Here is a 15,785-nt window from a genome sequence, read left to right as displayed (position 1 = left end):
CCGTATTTAAATCTTTTGCTTTCAATTCTCCCTCCTCGCTGGCGCTTTCTTTACAGAGGTCGTCACTCCCGGACCCACTTTTCTCCCCTTCTCATCTATCAATGCTTCGGCTATAGGGCTAGTCTTTTTCAGTTTTGTGTGGGCGCGTATTTGTTTCGGTGAGCACATCACTGAGCCCGTGGTGAAGTTGTCAGAGAACAAGTAGAGGATGTCGTTTCTCTCCAGGGGGGCGTCCCAGGATCGAACCTGGGTTGTTGAGGCTTGGTGAACCCCCGCTGAGTCTAACCATTCCCGCTGGTCCCATTTTACACGTATCGCTTGTAACGTCATATGCGCTCCTCGAGGATGATGGAGGTGAGGCCCCACCTCGCTCACCGTGAACTTGGCACCTACGACGAACCTCCGGGACAAGCGTCTACCCTGGCTGGACCAGTTCAACGCGGAGAGCCCGGCCCGGAAGAGCCGTGTGGCGCACAGGAAACCGGAAGTCCCGTGCCTCCACTCGCGGGGGGGGCGTGGCCTCTCGGCGGGCTCGTCTCTTCGTCTGGCTGGACCGCGCGTGCGCGGGGTCGGCGCCCTGGTCTGGAACATGGCGGCGCGGCCGTTGTGGGCGGTGCAGCGGCTGCAGCGCCTCCTGGCCTCCGGGACGGTGTCGCAGAGCCGGTAAGAGGGGCGGCGGGGTCCGGCGGGCCGTGGCGGGGGCGCGCCGATGGGCCGCTGTGGAAGGAAGGCCAGGGGCTAGCTCGGCGCCGGCGAGGACCGGCCGCAGGCCCCGTGACCCGGGCGTCTACGCCGCGTCCCTTGGAAGGGAGGCTGAGGCCCAGAGGCGCGCTTTTCCCGGGTCACGGGAGATGAGTGGGAGCCGAGGCCACGTCCTGGGAGGCGGGACCCCGGGCGTGAGTGAACCGGAGACGGAGCGCCTTCCTAAGCCCCTGCTCACCTGTTCCCGTCCGGGCATGTGTTAAGGGTTCTTAGCCAGACTCCATGTGGTCTTCGGGCAGGCAGTCTCTCCAGCTTCTCGCGAGCATCGTTTTACCCGTGTGTAAAAGACGAGCATTGGACCGGGCCCCCAGACGGCCTTTCCACCAGTCTTAGGGGTACTGCGAAATTAGGGGTGCCGTCAGAGGACTGCAGGACTCTGGGTAGGCTCTTCTGATTGCTTCGTGTGTAATAACTGAGGAATCTAGGATGTAGGATAACTTGCTAACTTTCCCAAACAAATCTTAAAGGGACTTATTACCCCGTCTAGAAACCAGTCTCCGTGTTTTTTGTGTTAGTGAACACGGTTCATTATTCGCAGGGGATACTCCTGAGAAAGAATTCTTTTCAAAAGGCGGTCCATGAATAGTTGGAGAACTCTGACTTGTAAATTAGCTGCGGGGAAATCCAGGAAATTTGCATGGCCATTTGTCATTCTTTTTTTCCATCTTGAAGCACCTGACCCGATACACCCGCCCTACCAGAGCTGTGAGGCGCTGAATTCAATGCTCTGGGCGGGGCGGTTTGTTTTCAGACCTTTGGCAGTTTGTTGGGTGAGGTAAGGAAATAACCATAGAATAGTTTCTTCTGAAGAAGTAATTGAGCACTGACCTCTTCCCTTCAAACTGGCCGTCTTGACCAGCTTTCTGTTTATCCAGGATAAACGTGATTTTCTAGGAGGCTCAGTCTTTGTCCATGTATAATTTGCCCCAGACATATCTATGATAACTATATTTTCTGAACCAAATATTTAGAACCATGTATAATTGGATATCGAACCATAATAAAATTCAGGGCCAGCCTGAAAAATCTGGGAAATAAAAGTTCTCTTGCCTCTGTCTCCACACCAGCTAGCTCTTCGCTCTGCCTAGAGCACTCTTTTCTTAAAGCAAACTCCTCTACCCCCCCACCCTCTTAGCCTTTGTTTAGATTTCTGTCATCTCAGTGGCCACTACCCAATATATATATCCCTTTATATAAATAATAAACTGCTTTAAAGAGCTCTTGGACCCATAGATTGATTGACCTGGTCGTTTTTCACTTGAAATAATTCCCAGGATCTAAGAGTGATTATGAATCACTTATTAAAATAATGAAAACTTCCTTAAAATAGAGGTCAGAGCAGCCATAGTTCAAGATCTGCTCCAAACTAGGCCCTACTCTACATTTCTATGTAAACTGAACTAAATAAATATCAAATATTGGAGTGATACCAAGAGCAGGGGCTTACTTTCCATAGTAACCAAGGGTGGATTTTTGTAAAAAATAAAATAAAATAAATAAAATTTATTGCAAGGTCACCTGGCTCCTCTTTCCCTGGTCAGTTGCTGGGGAAATTTATGGGGCGAGAGAGGCTGTTGTTTCTCATTAGGTGTGAGGATGAGAAAGAGCTAGGGTTCTTTTGTGCCAGGGTGGATGTCACCGTGTCTCTTCACAAGTCATGTGCTTCTTTCTAGGGGCTGATTACGTTTTGTGCTTAGGATTTTGAGCTTGTGATATCAAAATGTCATTGGCAAGCAAACTGGCTTGTGAGACTGTCTTTTTTTTTTTTTTTTTTTTTTGGTTTTTTTTTGAGACAGGGTTTCTCTGTGTAGTTTTGGTGCCTATCCTGGATCTCGCTCTGTAGGCCAAGCTGGCCTTGAACTCACAGAGATCTGCCTGGCTCTGCCTCCCCAGTGCTGGGATTAAAGGCATGTGCCACCAGCACTCAGCACTCGGCTTTTTCTTTTTTGGAGGGGGGGGGGGGGGGGACTGTCCATTCTTAAAAAGCCTGTTTGAAACTGCCCTTGAATGGATCCTGTAAACAATACCTGAAAGACAACTTCAAATACTTTCTAAGTTAGGGAATTGATGTCCTGTTGTTGGGACCTTAACCATTTCATTGGCTGCAAAATTTTAGATTACATAACTAGTTGAACAAAAACTAATTGACTAAAACAAGGTTCTATTTTAGTGACCTGTGTAGTCCAGAGACGATATCAGTCAGAATTTCTCGTTCACTGCACAGATTTTCTCTCTGAAAGCCTTACAGCATGTGGCCACGAAGTCTTGGAATTCTAAGCCCGAGTTCCTTTTACTCATTTTCCCCTTCTGTAAGATGAAGAGTTAGACCCGAATTGTGTAACTGTGGCTTCCTAGTGTTAAATATCCTAACTCAACAGAACACCTGCTCTGTGTATGCATTTCTTTTGTTTGTTTGTTTTGGAGGACACTGTTTTGTTGTTCTTTTGAGGCAGGCTTTTACTATGCCACCAGAAAGATCCACCCACATCAGCCTCCTAGTACCCAGAGATTGCAGGTAGTCACGTGCCACTTTGCCCAGCTTAATGTTACGGTCTTGAACAAGTTATTAAACCTCAATCCTCTCATCTTGAGTTTTTCATTAGTAGAGTAGGGTATATTGTGGGGATCAGAGACAGTCCTCAGTGAGTGAAGTCCTGAGAGTGAATGCTTGTGTTGACATGTGCAAGCCATGTCAAAACTCCCAAGCCTCAGACCCCTGGAGGAATGGCAAAACCTTCCTTCTGGAGTGAGATTTGGAGGCATGGCAAAGCCTTCCTTGGGGGAGAGTGCAAGTATTAACAGTGTGTGCAGAGATTACCTAAACCTGTCCCCTTGATCTAGCTGTACCCCAGAAGCCCTGCCTCTTGATGTATGTAATAACACCACCTTCCTAGAGATTGAACAACTCTATGTAATAAGCATGCTGAGCTTCCAGGATGCTGTGTTTTTTCCAGCAGTGAGCCTGAACCACCTGATCCCACTGTTCTGTCTGTTTTATGTTCATTCCCTCACTGCCCCAACAGGTCCATTCCTGGAGCTAGGCTGGGCATGACAGATTATAATAGCATTTATTTTGTATTAGCATTATTCAATCTAGCAGAAAAGAAATACAAATCAGCTGACAAGTGGATTAAAAAAAAGTGTGGCATAACTACACAATGATCTATTACTTAGCAATAAAAAGTAACTAATTACTGGCAAATGCAGTTTCAAAGGTGCCTCACCTGTCCCCAATGAGAAATTCTCAACACTCAGAGATGAGGAAAACCTTCTTGAGTGCACAGCTGCAGACTCTAGCTATTGCTTGAAGAGGTCCAGCCCTGATCTGAAATATTTCATCTTTTATGTAAGGTTAGACATTATCATAATCTTCTGACCATCTTTGGGGGTCTTTTTAAAAATCCCTGTGCCAAAGGAGATTTCCCAGAGCTAAAATGGGAAATTTCAGCTGTACAGAAGCTGAAATTTGCAAGTCTCTAGTTAAGACAGTTTTATCTTCAGCAAACGTCTGTCTAATCAGATGTTGGTAGTGGTCACTTCTTGGGGAGCGGAGCAGATGGGGGGGGCAGCAGTTTAGTTTAGCTCCCCTGTTTCAGAGCAGGGGAGAGTTTCTTATGCCTGTGTAACCTAACACTTCCTATTTGTCAGTAAATTCATTCTGTTCCTGTTCTTTTTAATTAAACTTGTTGGTATTTTTTCTTATCGCAATTACATGAATGAACCTGAAACACACTCTAAGTGAAAAACTGCTTCTAAGTGACCGTCTCTTATGATTCTGTTGACACTAGGCATCCATAAAAGGCATGTCTGTAGAAAACAAAATGTCATCAGGCTTACCTGGGGCAAACGATTTAAGAGGAAATGGTAAATGATGTGATATGTACAAGCCTTTTTATGGTGACAAAGATGTTCTGAAATTGTGATTTCAGAATTGGTTGACTCTGGACATGGTAAAAATATTTGAATTGCACATTTTAAATGGTAAATTGTACGGCATGACAACTGCCTATCGACAGAGCTTTATTTTAAGTGTATGGGAGTTTTGCCTGCATTATGTCTGCACCACCCATGTGCCTGCTGCCCACAGAAGCCAGAAGGCATTAGGTCTCCATGAGCTGGAGTTACAGGGGCTTGTGAGTTGCTAAACAGGTGCTTGGAATTGAATCCAGGTCTCCTGGGAGAGCAGTCAATGCTCTTAACTGTTGAGCCGTTTTTCTCACCTTAAAGCTATTACTTTTAAAGAGCACTTTAAAATCTAGTCACGTTTCAGGTATTGGGCAATAAAAACATGAGGCAGATGGAGCAGCAAAGTGCTTAGGTAGGACCTCGTGGCGTCTGTCACCAAGACTGGAAACTATGGAGAGTTTCAGTGTGGGGTGCTTTGGGCTCCAGCTGTTGTGATTTGCCTGTTTACGGTGGTGTTTTTTCATTATGTGCCACTGCCCTGCTCCCACCCTCTTAGGGGATGGCTCCACCCATTCAGCACTGCCACCCCAAGAACGGCTGGGGAAGACTGCAGTTCTGAGGACCCTCCTGATGTACTCGGTCCCTCCCTTGCTGAACAAGCCTTAAGGCTAAAAGCTGTTAAACTGGAAAAAGAAGTCCAAGATTTAACAGTGAGTAGTAGATTTTATATTATTTGTTATTATCTCTTCTTGGGTTTAATGTTCAAGCAAAGTTTTTTGTGTGTGTTTGTTTTGTTTTGTTTTTTAATGAACTTTCCTCTAAAATGGTTCTTTACCCCTCTTCCTCCACTGCTCTCTTGCTGGGCCTATTAGGCCCAAAAAAAAAAAAAAAAAAAAAAAAAAAGAAGGCGGTGGTTTTTAAAGGGCCGCTTGCTAAGGATGGTGCCTGCTTTGGTTCCCTCTGGTTTCCCAGCACTTCGATCGATAGCGGATGGTTGGCAGTTGAAGGTGGTGTGGTGCCTGTCAGGTGGTAGAGAATAAATATTTGCTGGGTGTGTGAGTTCTTTGTACTCTGGGGATCAGAGAGCATCTGACCTCCTGGACACAGTCGTGATTGAGCACTGTGAGAAGAGATAGCTGCAGCAGAATCATTACAAACCACTCGGGACTGCAAGGTGCTGGGAAGCATGTCTTATGAGAGCAATTAAAGAAACCAGGGACGAAAGAGAAAGGACCAGACAGGATGAGCTAACTGCCTTGAAACAGGTGATAGGTTTTTAAAACTTACTCTTTGTCAGAGAAAGAAGGGTTGGCAGTGTTGCCTAAATAGATAATGAACTTGAAAAGCTGATATGTTCAAGCTAGTTGGAATTACTTACAAGCTACTGAAGAGTAAATAGATTACTACTTTGGAAATTTGGAGAGCAGCCAGTCTCAGACTATTTGTTTTTAAACAACTACTAGTCTTATTGGAGACTGAACCCAGGGCCTTGTGCCTGTTGAGAAAGTGCTCTATCACTGAGCTGTATTCCCTCCCTTCCTCTATTACAAGGACAAGAGTTATAAAGTAAAAGCATTTGGGCTGGAGAGTGGTTCAGTGGTTAAGAGCACTGGCTGTTCTTCCAGAGGTCCTGAGTTCAATTCCCAGCAACCACATGGTGGCTCCCAACCCTCTGTAATGAGATCTGGCGCCCTCTTCTGGCCTGCAGGAAGAAGAGTGTATACGTAATAAATAAATCTTAAAAAATAAAATAAAATAAAGTAAAAGCATTCTTTCCCACTGATTTCTCATCCTTTGATTTTGCTTTTGATATTTAGCTAAGATACCAGAGAGCTGTTGCTGATTCTGAAAACATAAGGAGACGAACCCAAAGATGTGTGGAAGACGCCAAGATATTTGGTGAGAGATGACTCATAATAAAATAAATGTAGTTGAAGGGCAGGCACCTTTGAAAGCACATTTGTAAACTGATCGTAGTAGAAATGCACCTGAGTCCCCTAACTGATTCATCCCATACCTCCCACTGTCTCTAAAGGCTTTCTCTGCTGCATGTGGGAATGGTGCCATGTCATTGCTATAATAATGCTGGCCTTTATTTTTCTAGGGATATACAGTTACTACATTTCCAACATTCTAGTGTATATAGAAATAATTTTTCAGTCATTAATGAACCATGAATCATCAAGACACTCGAGGAAAATCCAAAGAGCAGGGCATAACCAGGAATGCTGAAGCTTGCTTAATGTAAGCAACATTGGTCTGTATCCACAGGGAAAGTACACTACTTTGGACAAGAATCCTTTATTGCTGACAGTACTCTGCAAGTTGGTGATTTATAGAACAGCCTGGAGGAAGCTAAAACTTGAAAGAGAGAGAAAGTATTCATGCATTTGTGCATGTGTATCCAAGATTATAGCAAGGCTCAGCAAATCATAGCCAACTGCCAGTTAGTACAGTTTTGAATTTCATGATTTTTTTTAATCTATATAAACTTATTTTCTCTTTTATAAAATCCTCGGCTTTTGCCTCTTGTCCCACAAACCCTAAAATGCTTACTGTATGACCTTTTACAGAAGAAAGTTGTTGACTGCTGAGTTGTGGACATGTCTGTTGCAAGTAGAACAGTTTCAGCAATGGGGGAGCTTCTGATGTTCCACCTGCTTGATGAGCAAGATGGGTGGGCACCAGAAGTCAGGCTTTGAGTTAGAACTAGTTTACTGTGAGTTTACTCAAGAAATGGTAAGCCATCTGGGAACGAATTCGTGTTAACTAACTGCACTGCCAAAGAGTTTAGTAGTTGGCCAGTTTAACTTAAAACAATGTGTCTACTAAAGATACCACAGAAGTCATTTGGCTCCTCCTAGTGGCCAGAGAGACTTAGGAAACTAAGGGTTTGAGCATGGAGGGAGAAGGAAAGGATAATAGGTTTTTGTTTATTTAGTTCTGTTTTTGGCTTTTGAAACAGGGTCTCTCTATGTAGCCCTGACTAGCCTGGAACTCTGTGTAGAATAGGCTGGCCTCAAGCTCACAGAAATTCCTGCCTCTGCCTCCCAAGTGCATGAATTAAAGGCATGAGCTAACATACCTGGTAGAAAGTATAATGTTTTTTGATGGATATATCATGAACACTCTCTGGCCTCCTTGCAAGCGTAGTTTAAACTCAGCAGTCTGCCTTCTTGGTCACAAAGATGAAGCTTTTCCCAAGAGATTACATAGTTACTACCAGTTAAAAAATAATAATAAATTGGGACCTTGGGAGATGGTTCAGTGGATAAAGTAATTACTTTGCGAATGTGAAGTCCTGAGTTGGAATACCAGAACTCATGTGGGAAAAAAGTCACATGTTTAACTCACCCCAGTGCTGGTGGGGAGGAGACAGGCAAATCCTGGACACTCACTGGACTCGGGTTGGTTGAAATGTCTAGTTCTGTGTCCAATAAGATTCTATCTTAAAAACAAAAGAGAGTAAAATATATATCATTGACCTATGACTCCCACTTGGATGCACATACAGGCAAACATGCATACATCACACACAAAATAATCATAATACAATAATGAGAATCAGTCAAAAACTGCTCCTCGGTGTACCAACAGGAACCTAGGCTTCTGTTTAGCCAAATTTCCATTTCTTCACTGCTATAGAAGCAAGGTCTCCCCTGGCAGTGTACAGATCAGCACAGAAGCTTGCTGCTTTAAAACCTCTACTCGGGAGGCAGAGCCAGGCCGATCTCTGTGAGTTCAGGCCAGCCTGGGCTACAAAGCAAGATCCAGGACAGGCACCAAAACTACAGAGAGAAACCCTGTTCTCCTGGGGGGCGGGGGACACCACACAAAAATCCCTCTCCTGGATGGCTGAAAATGTAACTCACTGACCCAGCATTTACATAGCGTGAGTAGAGCCTTGCACTTGGGCTTGGTCCCCAACACTAAAAACTCAGAGTTGGCTCTCAGTCAGGGCCTGTTTCCTGAAGCGCCTTCTGCTCTGCCTTCTCCACCCTCCTACCCTAAACTAGACGATGCCCATTCCCACTTGCACTGGCATTTTCTTTCCTTGTGAACCCGTCTGTATGCTGTGAATGCCGTCTGCATGCCACTGTGCTGCAGTTGGACAGATTGGCCACTGTTTTCCTCAGGAAGCTCTGCTGGGTCTGGTCCCCTGGAAAATTAAAGGGAGAATTCCTTCCTCTCCTTTGGTCTGCCGCATCTGGTCAGTTTTCCCAGGTCTCTGGCGGTGTTTTTTATTGCTTACCTGTGACTAGCCTAGTTGACTTCCCATTTCGGCATAGCTGTAAGCCCAAAGAGTCTGTACTCCTCACCAGCCCCTGCTGGGTTTTATGCCATAGATGACCAATGGTCACCATTCCTTATCCCAGTCGGAGATAAGAACGGTGGGATCTTTCAGCAACTGGGTTTATTCTCACCTTGTGACATTAGTTCACATTGCTCTAAAAGGTTTCTGTGAAGAAAAAAAAAATTATAAAAATAAAAATAAAAGGTTTCTGTGGACCTTTCCCAGTGTCTCCTGACAGGCCATAGGAAGGACACTCACCTCATCTGTAAGTGTTAAGTGTGCCTCACCTTCCTATCTAGCCAGCATCGAACAAGTGGCTCTCAGCTTTCATAGCATAGTGCTGACTTTTCTTATTTTGTGCTCTCTACCCCACCCCCACCCCCCGTGAAATATTCCTAGATTATCTCTTCAGATCGGCCTCTGCACAACCAAGATAATCCAGTTTTTAAGTCTATTTTATGTAGGCTTATTTCCCAGTTTCCCAGTAGGATTCCTGGAGATAGACAGACAGACACACTTTGCAAGCTTGAATGGTTGAGCTGATGCCCAAGTCCTGCATGGCAACCTTCCCACTTTCAGAAATCCTAAGTATAAAATGTACTAGCTACCTCTCTGGGCCTCCTCCAGATTCTGCTCCTAAGGACAGCGTTGTTCTCAGACTTGGATCTGGTTTCTCTGCAGGAATCCAAAGCTTCTGTAAGGACTTGGTGGAGGTGGCAGACATTTTGGAGAAGACTGCTGAGTGCTTTTCAGAAGGAGCCAAACCCGAGGACCACAAGCTTACTCTGGAAAAAGTCTTTCAAGGACTGTCTCTTTTAGAAGCAAAGCTGAAAAGTGTGTTTGCCAAGCATGGCCTGGAGAAAATGACGCCCATTGGTGACAAATACGACCCTCATGAGCACGAACTCATCTGTCACATGCCAGCAGGTGTTGGGGTACAGCCTGGTACTGTGGCATTAGTACGACAAGATGGCTACAAACTTCATGGCCGCACCATTAGACTTGCCCAAGTGGAAGTGGCCGTGGAGTCTCAGAGAAGGCTATGAACGAGCCACCGGGAACTAAAACTCTCTCTCCCAGGGTCCTGACCCCTCTGTCCCCTTATTTATTAAGCTGGTTTGTATTATACATGAGGTCCTTCGTGTGCTCTGCTTTGGATTTAGTCATATTGGCTTTATCTCTACAGTATCTTATTGGTTTTATGTGACCTGTTTGGTCTCATCCGGAAGTCCTGCCACTGGGCATCTGAACAATGTGATGAGTGTCCTGTGGCCTTTATCAAAATGTTTACAAAAATCATTTAAATTGGTACTCTGATGACTGAATCCAAAATCCCTTAACTGTGTTTTCAACTAATGACTGGAATTAGTGTAGCAGCATCTTGGGTCTTGTATCTTATGGGAAAGGGAGATGGTAGGGATTGGTTTGACATTTAGTACTTAGATGACAAAGCTTTACCTTGTATAAATTTAGATCAGTTGGGTTGACTTCTACAGAGATTTTTTCAAGGCTGCTTTTCTATTTCATTTTTCATTTAGTCATATTTTGTACTTGTATTCCCTGCTAGGGGCACACTTAAATTGTTCCATAGCCACCCCTTTCTGGTCCCATTTGGAAGGGCTAAAGAGTTGGACCAGTCTTCCTTTTTTTTCTTCTTGTTGGTAAGGTGTACTCGTTTATTAAACTGGTCTCAAGTGTATGAACAGGTAAGCTCTGGCTGCCTCGACAACACAACCCACTCCCAGGGAGACCAAAAGCCTCCTTACATCTCAAGGTAGAGAGTCAGGCATGGGGGGCCAGGCATAGTGGCTGACCATTCAAAATGGATGGATGGATGACTTTTTGGAGTACATAATTTACACAAAAGCGGTGCTGCTTCCTCCCTTGCATGCACTCAGAGTGAACTGGGCCATCCTTTCCGTAGGGTGTGGTGCTGCTCTGGAGAGGACAAGGGACTTCCTGTAGCAACAACAAAAATGCACTCCAAGTCCTCAGCCACATTGTCACATTGTAAAACTTGGGGATGCTTACCCCAATCAGCTGCTGTCACCTTCGCCATTCCAGTTTTTAAACCCTGAGTCAAAAGCACCCCCCCCCCAAAAAAAATTATATATATTTATAATTGACAAAAAGAACAACGTTGTCTTGGGTTTTTTTTTTTCTCCACACATTTTGTCAAGAAAAGGTGTGAACACAGCTCCATCATTGTCCACCTAGAATCATTTGCAATGTATGAAGGAAGGGCAATCAATATTCCTTATACTCCTCCTGGCTAAATCATATCTGCTGGAAGGTGGACAGCAAGACCATGGTAGAGCTGCCCATCCACACAGAGTACTTGCAGTTAGGGAGAGATCATGTTGATCTTTATGGCACTAGGAGCCAGAGCAGTGATCTGCGTCCTGTTGTAGTCGATGCCTGGGTACATACATGGTGGTACCACCAGACCACACTGTGTTGGCATAGAGGTCTTGTAGACATCACACTTAATGATGGAATTGAAGGTAAGTTCATGGACACCATAATATTCCACACCCAGAAAGAAGGCTAGAAGAGCACCTGGGGACAACAGAATTGGTCCTTGCCAATAGTGATAACCTAGCCATCAGGCAGCTCATAACTCTTCTCTAGGAAGAAGGATGCAGCAGCTGGCATGCCTTACTGGAAGTCCAGGGCAACATGGCACAGCTTCTCCTTGATGTTACAATCAATTTCCTGCTTGGCTATGGCAAGGTGTAGCCACGCTTATTGAGGAGCTTCAGGAGTCGTCTATAAGGTCCTATCTGACTGAGTCCAGACGCGAAGTGATGTCAGAGTAGTTTCTATAGGTGCGTGCATGTGTGTGTGTCTGTCTTTGTCTCTAGAGTCCATTATGAGGCAAGTGGTACTATCAGAGTTGTACAGACAGCACAGCCTTGGTGACTGTGTGGTGTTGATGGTCTTGAACATGATCTGGGTCTTTTCATGATTGGTCTGGGGTTCAGGGAGCCTTGGTAAGTAGTAAGTGTACCTCCAGGGTCATACTTGGCTCATTGTATTAAGTGTGGTTTCATCTCTGTCATCCAAGTTGGTGACAATACCATCCTCCATGGGTACCTCGGGGTCCGGATGCTTCTTTTGGTCTGGACTTTGTAGCTGAAGTTTTCCCCAGTCTTGCCCATCAGCCATTAGCTCAGGCCTACCACTGACTAGCTCTTACATTTAAACTCAGCCCATTTCTGTTAATCTATATGTTTTGCCACATTTTCTGTGGCTTTACCTGTGTCCCATTACATGTTGCTTCTTGGGCAGCTGGCTGGCATCTCTCTGGCCTTCTTCCTGTCTTTCTCTGAATTTCCCAGCTGCCTCTAAGCTACCTTGCCATAGGCCAAACGGCTTTATTAATCAACCAATCAGAGCAACACAAATTCCCACCCCATCAGGACCTTGTTGCCCACAAAGGAGTCTTTCTGGCCCATTTCTACCGTCACACCCCAGTTAAGTGGGCAGAACACCATGGAAGCAGGGGGGAGTCTTGGAAGCATCCTCGACTATGAAGCCAGCTTTGTAGATGCTGGTGCCAGCGTAGCAGTATCTGCTTCCATGGCAGGTGGGTACTCAGCAGTGGAGTTGCTGAGAGAAGCCTGTGTTTGCCAGGTGGACATGGTGGAGTCTACAGATCGTCTTCCCATAAGCAAAGAGTTATTTTCAGCCTCTTGGGTGTGAAGTAACTCTAGGCAGGCAAGTAGACAGTACCAAAAGCAAATGACCCCACCACATTTGTATAGGTAATTACCTACAGTGTCTGCCTCCACTGACCCTGACGCCTGCCCTTTGTCAGACTTGCCCTGGGATCCTATATTAGATTGTATGGGGAGGTGATGGGCAAACATACTGGACTCCCGTAAATTTCTCATTTAACAATGCTGAGGCATGCCTATTTTCCTCTGTGGTTGAGACTGGCAAAGTATTACCTCTCACATCAACAACCTTAATTTGTGTTTTTAGAGCACTGGGGATTGAATGCAGGGTCTCCAGAATGCTAGGTAAGCACTCTACAATTGAGGTATGCTCCCAGCCCTGACAAGGTTTGTTCCCTAGTTTTATAGCCATCTTAAGCTATATTTGTATGAATATCTATCTCTTATGTATTAACCTTGTAAATTTTATGAACCTGTATTTTGTTTTGTTTTGTTTTTTGAGACAGGGTTTCTCTGTAGCTTTTGGAGCCTGTCCTGGAACTCACTTTGTAGACCAGGCTAGCCTTGAACTCCTAGAGATTCACCTGCCTCTGCCTCCCAAGTGCTGAGATTAAAGGCATGCGCCACCACCGCCCAGTGAACCTGTATATTTTTTTTTGTATCTTAATAACTGATGCTGTGTAAAAGATTTGTCCAGTAAATACTTGAATGAGTAAATAATATATGAGGTAAACCTTATAGAGGTTTTACTATAAGGGAAAATTTACTATACAGGAGAAAATGAAAATGAGAAGTTGATGTAAATGTGCTTAGGAAATACTAACTTACACAAGTAGAATTGAGCCAAAGGAGCACTCAGGTTCTCTTAGCATAATTCTGCCAGGCAGACAGGACAGCCTTGATTAACAGCTGCCTGGGAAAAGCAGTGCTGGCCTGTCTTGGGATAACCATGGCAATATTTTACATGGTAAATTTTCCCATTTGTCCAACCAGATCTTGTAATTTCTGTGAAATGTGGTTAAACTCAAAGTATAACTTGGAGCCAGGAAACTATATAGGCTGACAGGGATTTCTGTTCAGGGCTGGTTCCCTGTTGTGCACTAGCCAGAAGCAGTCGCCTACTGTTACTGAAAGTTTTTCTTTTGCTGATCTTATGGTCAGGGAGTGAATCCTCAGTGGGAAGGCATATCAATTCTATAACAACCGTACCCTTTCTGCTGCTTCGGAAGCTTCAAAATCTAGTCTGTGTTAGGACTGCACTCAAGAGGCAGCCCTTCTAGATTCTTTGGACTACACTGGCAAAAACTGGATGAATGGGAGGAAAACCAAATTCCATTGTATACATGAATGTAAGAGTCATGCAAAATCTGAGCATCAGTGTCAGGAAATGGATGCTTCGATCACATCCTGACCTAGAAAACAGGGCTTAGGTCTTCTGGAAAACAGAAAACGGATGAGTAAGGGTGGTCTTGTAGACGTTGTCTGGAGAAATCTTTGACATGTAAAACTTGGCCAATGTAAATTTCCTTTCCACTTGTGCATTAAAAAAGGAAATTCAGTCTATCAGCTACTCCCATGACTGCGGTTTCCCAAAATAATAACCAGCGAAATATATATATAGCAAAGACTATTTTGAGGCGGCATATTCTAATCTCAGAGCTCCAGTCATATTTTCAGGTGGTAAGTTAACCCCCAAGAGTATGAAGCCATCCTCTTTGACCTCCACCAAATCTAAACACTTGGACAAAGATAGGACTTAGAGATGGTATAAAATGTACTGGGAGCAGTAAATACCACTTATTAAAAGTTGTTTATTGGACTGGAACAGTGGATCAGAGGTTAAGAGCACTGGCCCCTCTACTAGAGGTCAATTCCCAGCAACCACATGGTAGCTCACAACATTTCTATAATAAGATCTGGTGTCCTCTTCTGGCCTACAGGCATACATGTAGGCAGAACACTGTATACATAATAAATAAATCTCTTTTTTTTTTTAAGTTTTTTTTTTAAATCTTCTGTGCATTGATATTTTGCCTGCATGTGTATCTGTGTGAAGGTGTCGGAACTCCTGGAACTGGAATTATAGACAGTTATGAGCTGCCATGTGAGTATTGGGAATTGAACTCAGGTTCTCTGGAAGAGCAGCCAGTGCTCTTAACTGCTGAGCAATCTCTCCAGCCCCCAACCTTTTTTCATTGTTGTTTTGTTTTGTTTTTGTTTTTTCAAGACAGGGTTTCTTTGTGTAGCTTTGGAACCTATCCTGGATCTCTATGAGTTCGAGGCCAGCCTGCTCTAGAGATCCGCCTGGCTCTACCTCCCAAGTGCTGGGATTAAAGGTGTGAGCTTAAAAAGTACTAATTACTGCAGGCTGGGACATGACTCGGTGGTTAAGAGCATTCTGGCTGCTCTTCCAGAGAACCCAGGTTCTATTCCCAGAACTCTGCAGTCAAGAGATTTCTCTTGGCAAGGCTTAATTTTACCATTTCACTAAGTACATATTGTAAATTTAAGGAGCAGTGAAATTCCACAATAGGATTTTGCCCCCTTTGGCCTTCATTTCTACAAGATTGTCAGAAACAATGAGACAATGAACCATGTATATATTTTGGAGTTACTAGCTGTCCTTGCCAGTGAACTAGAACGGACTGTCGTTTTAGGAGTTCTGTTAGCTAAAGAGTGTTCTGGTCTTTCCATATATTTTTGCAAGTAGATCACTATTCGATTCTTGTATTGTTCTGCAGACTTACATCATGAATTCAGAATGAGATGAAGCTCTAATAGCGTCCCTCAGAGGAGGGACAAGGGAGCCAGAGCAGTGCAGTAGAACTCGGGCTTGGTAGGCAAAGACTTTGGGGGCAGTTCTAGTACCTGGGGCTTCTGCCACCACTCATTCCGTGTTTATAAAATGGTTATAATTCATGATACTATGAAGACTACATGAGACTCCAGCAAGCTCTCCTGTTTTATTGCTTAAATTATCACGTAGTTTTTCTTGCATTTTTATGATTGCCAAAAGCCTAGGGAAAAGGGAAGACTGATTAAGTGATTGTATTAAAAATAATGTAAACTAACCTACCATGACCTGTGTGGCTCGGGTCCTGGAACCCTGGCTAGGGATGCTGAGGGAATGAAGAATGGACAGA

At 44.5% G+C, this 15,785-nt stretch overlaps 1 protein-coding gene across 2 annotated transcripts; it reads left to right on the top strand.

Annotated features, from left to right (window-relative positions):
• Positions 1-215: 215 nt before the first annotated feature.
• On the top strand, positions 216-15,351 carry Grpel2 (GrpE like 2, mitochondrial). 2 transcript variants are annotated; one of them, XM_006985153.4, is made up of 4 exons: positions 505-663; positions 5,225-5,378; positions 6,486-6,567; positions 9,644-15,351. In XM_006985153.4, exons 1-4 carry the CDS (start codon positions 590-592, stop codon positions 10,006-10,008), a joined length of 675 nt encoding a protein of 224 aa, XP_006985215.1. In that variant the 5' UTR covers positions 505-589; the 3' UTR covers positions 10,009-15,351. The 2 variants fall into 2 exon arrangements, with proteins under 2 accessions (XP_042119654.1, XP_006985215.1); XM_042263720.2 differs by lacking the exon at positions 5,225-5,378 and having other exon boundaries at positions 216-663.
• The last annotated feature ends 434 nt before the right edge of the window (positions 15,352-15,785 follow it).

This window comes from Peromyscus maniculatus, chromosome 19, assembly GCF_049852395.1.
Source record: "Peromyscus maniculatus bairdii isolate BWxNUB_F1_BW_parent chromosome 19, HU_Pman_BW_mat_3.1, whole genome shotgun sequence".
NCBI lineage: Eukaryota > Metazoa > Chordata > Mammalia > Rodentia > Cricetidae > Peromyscus > Peromyscus maniculatus.
Note: the sequence above shows the minus strand (reverse complement) of the source record. Positions and strands in the feature narration are given on the sequence as shown.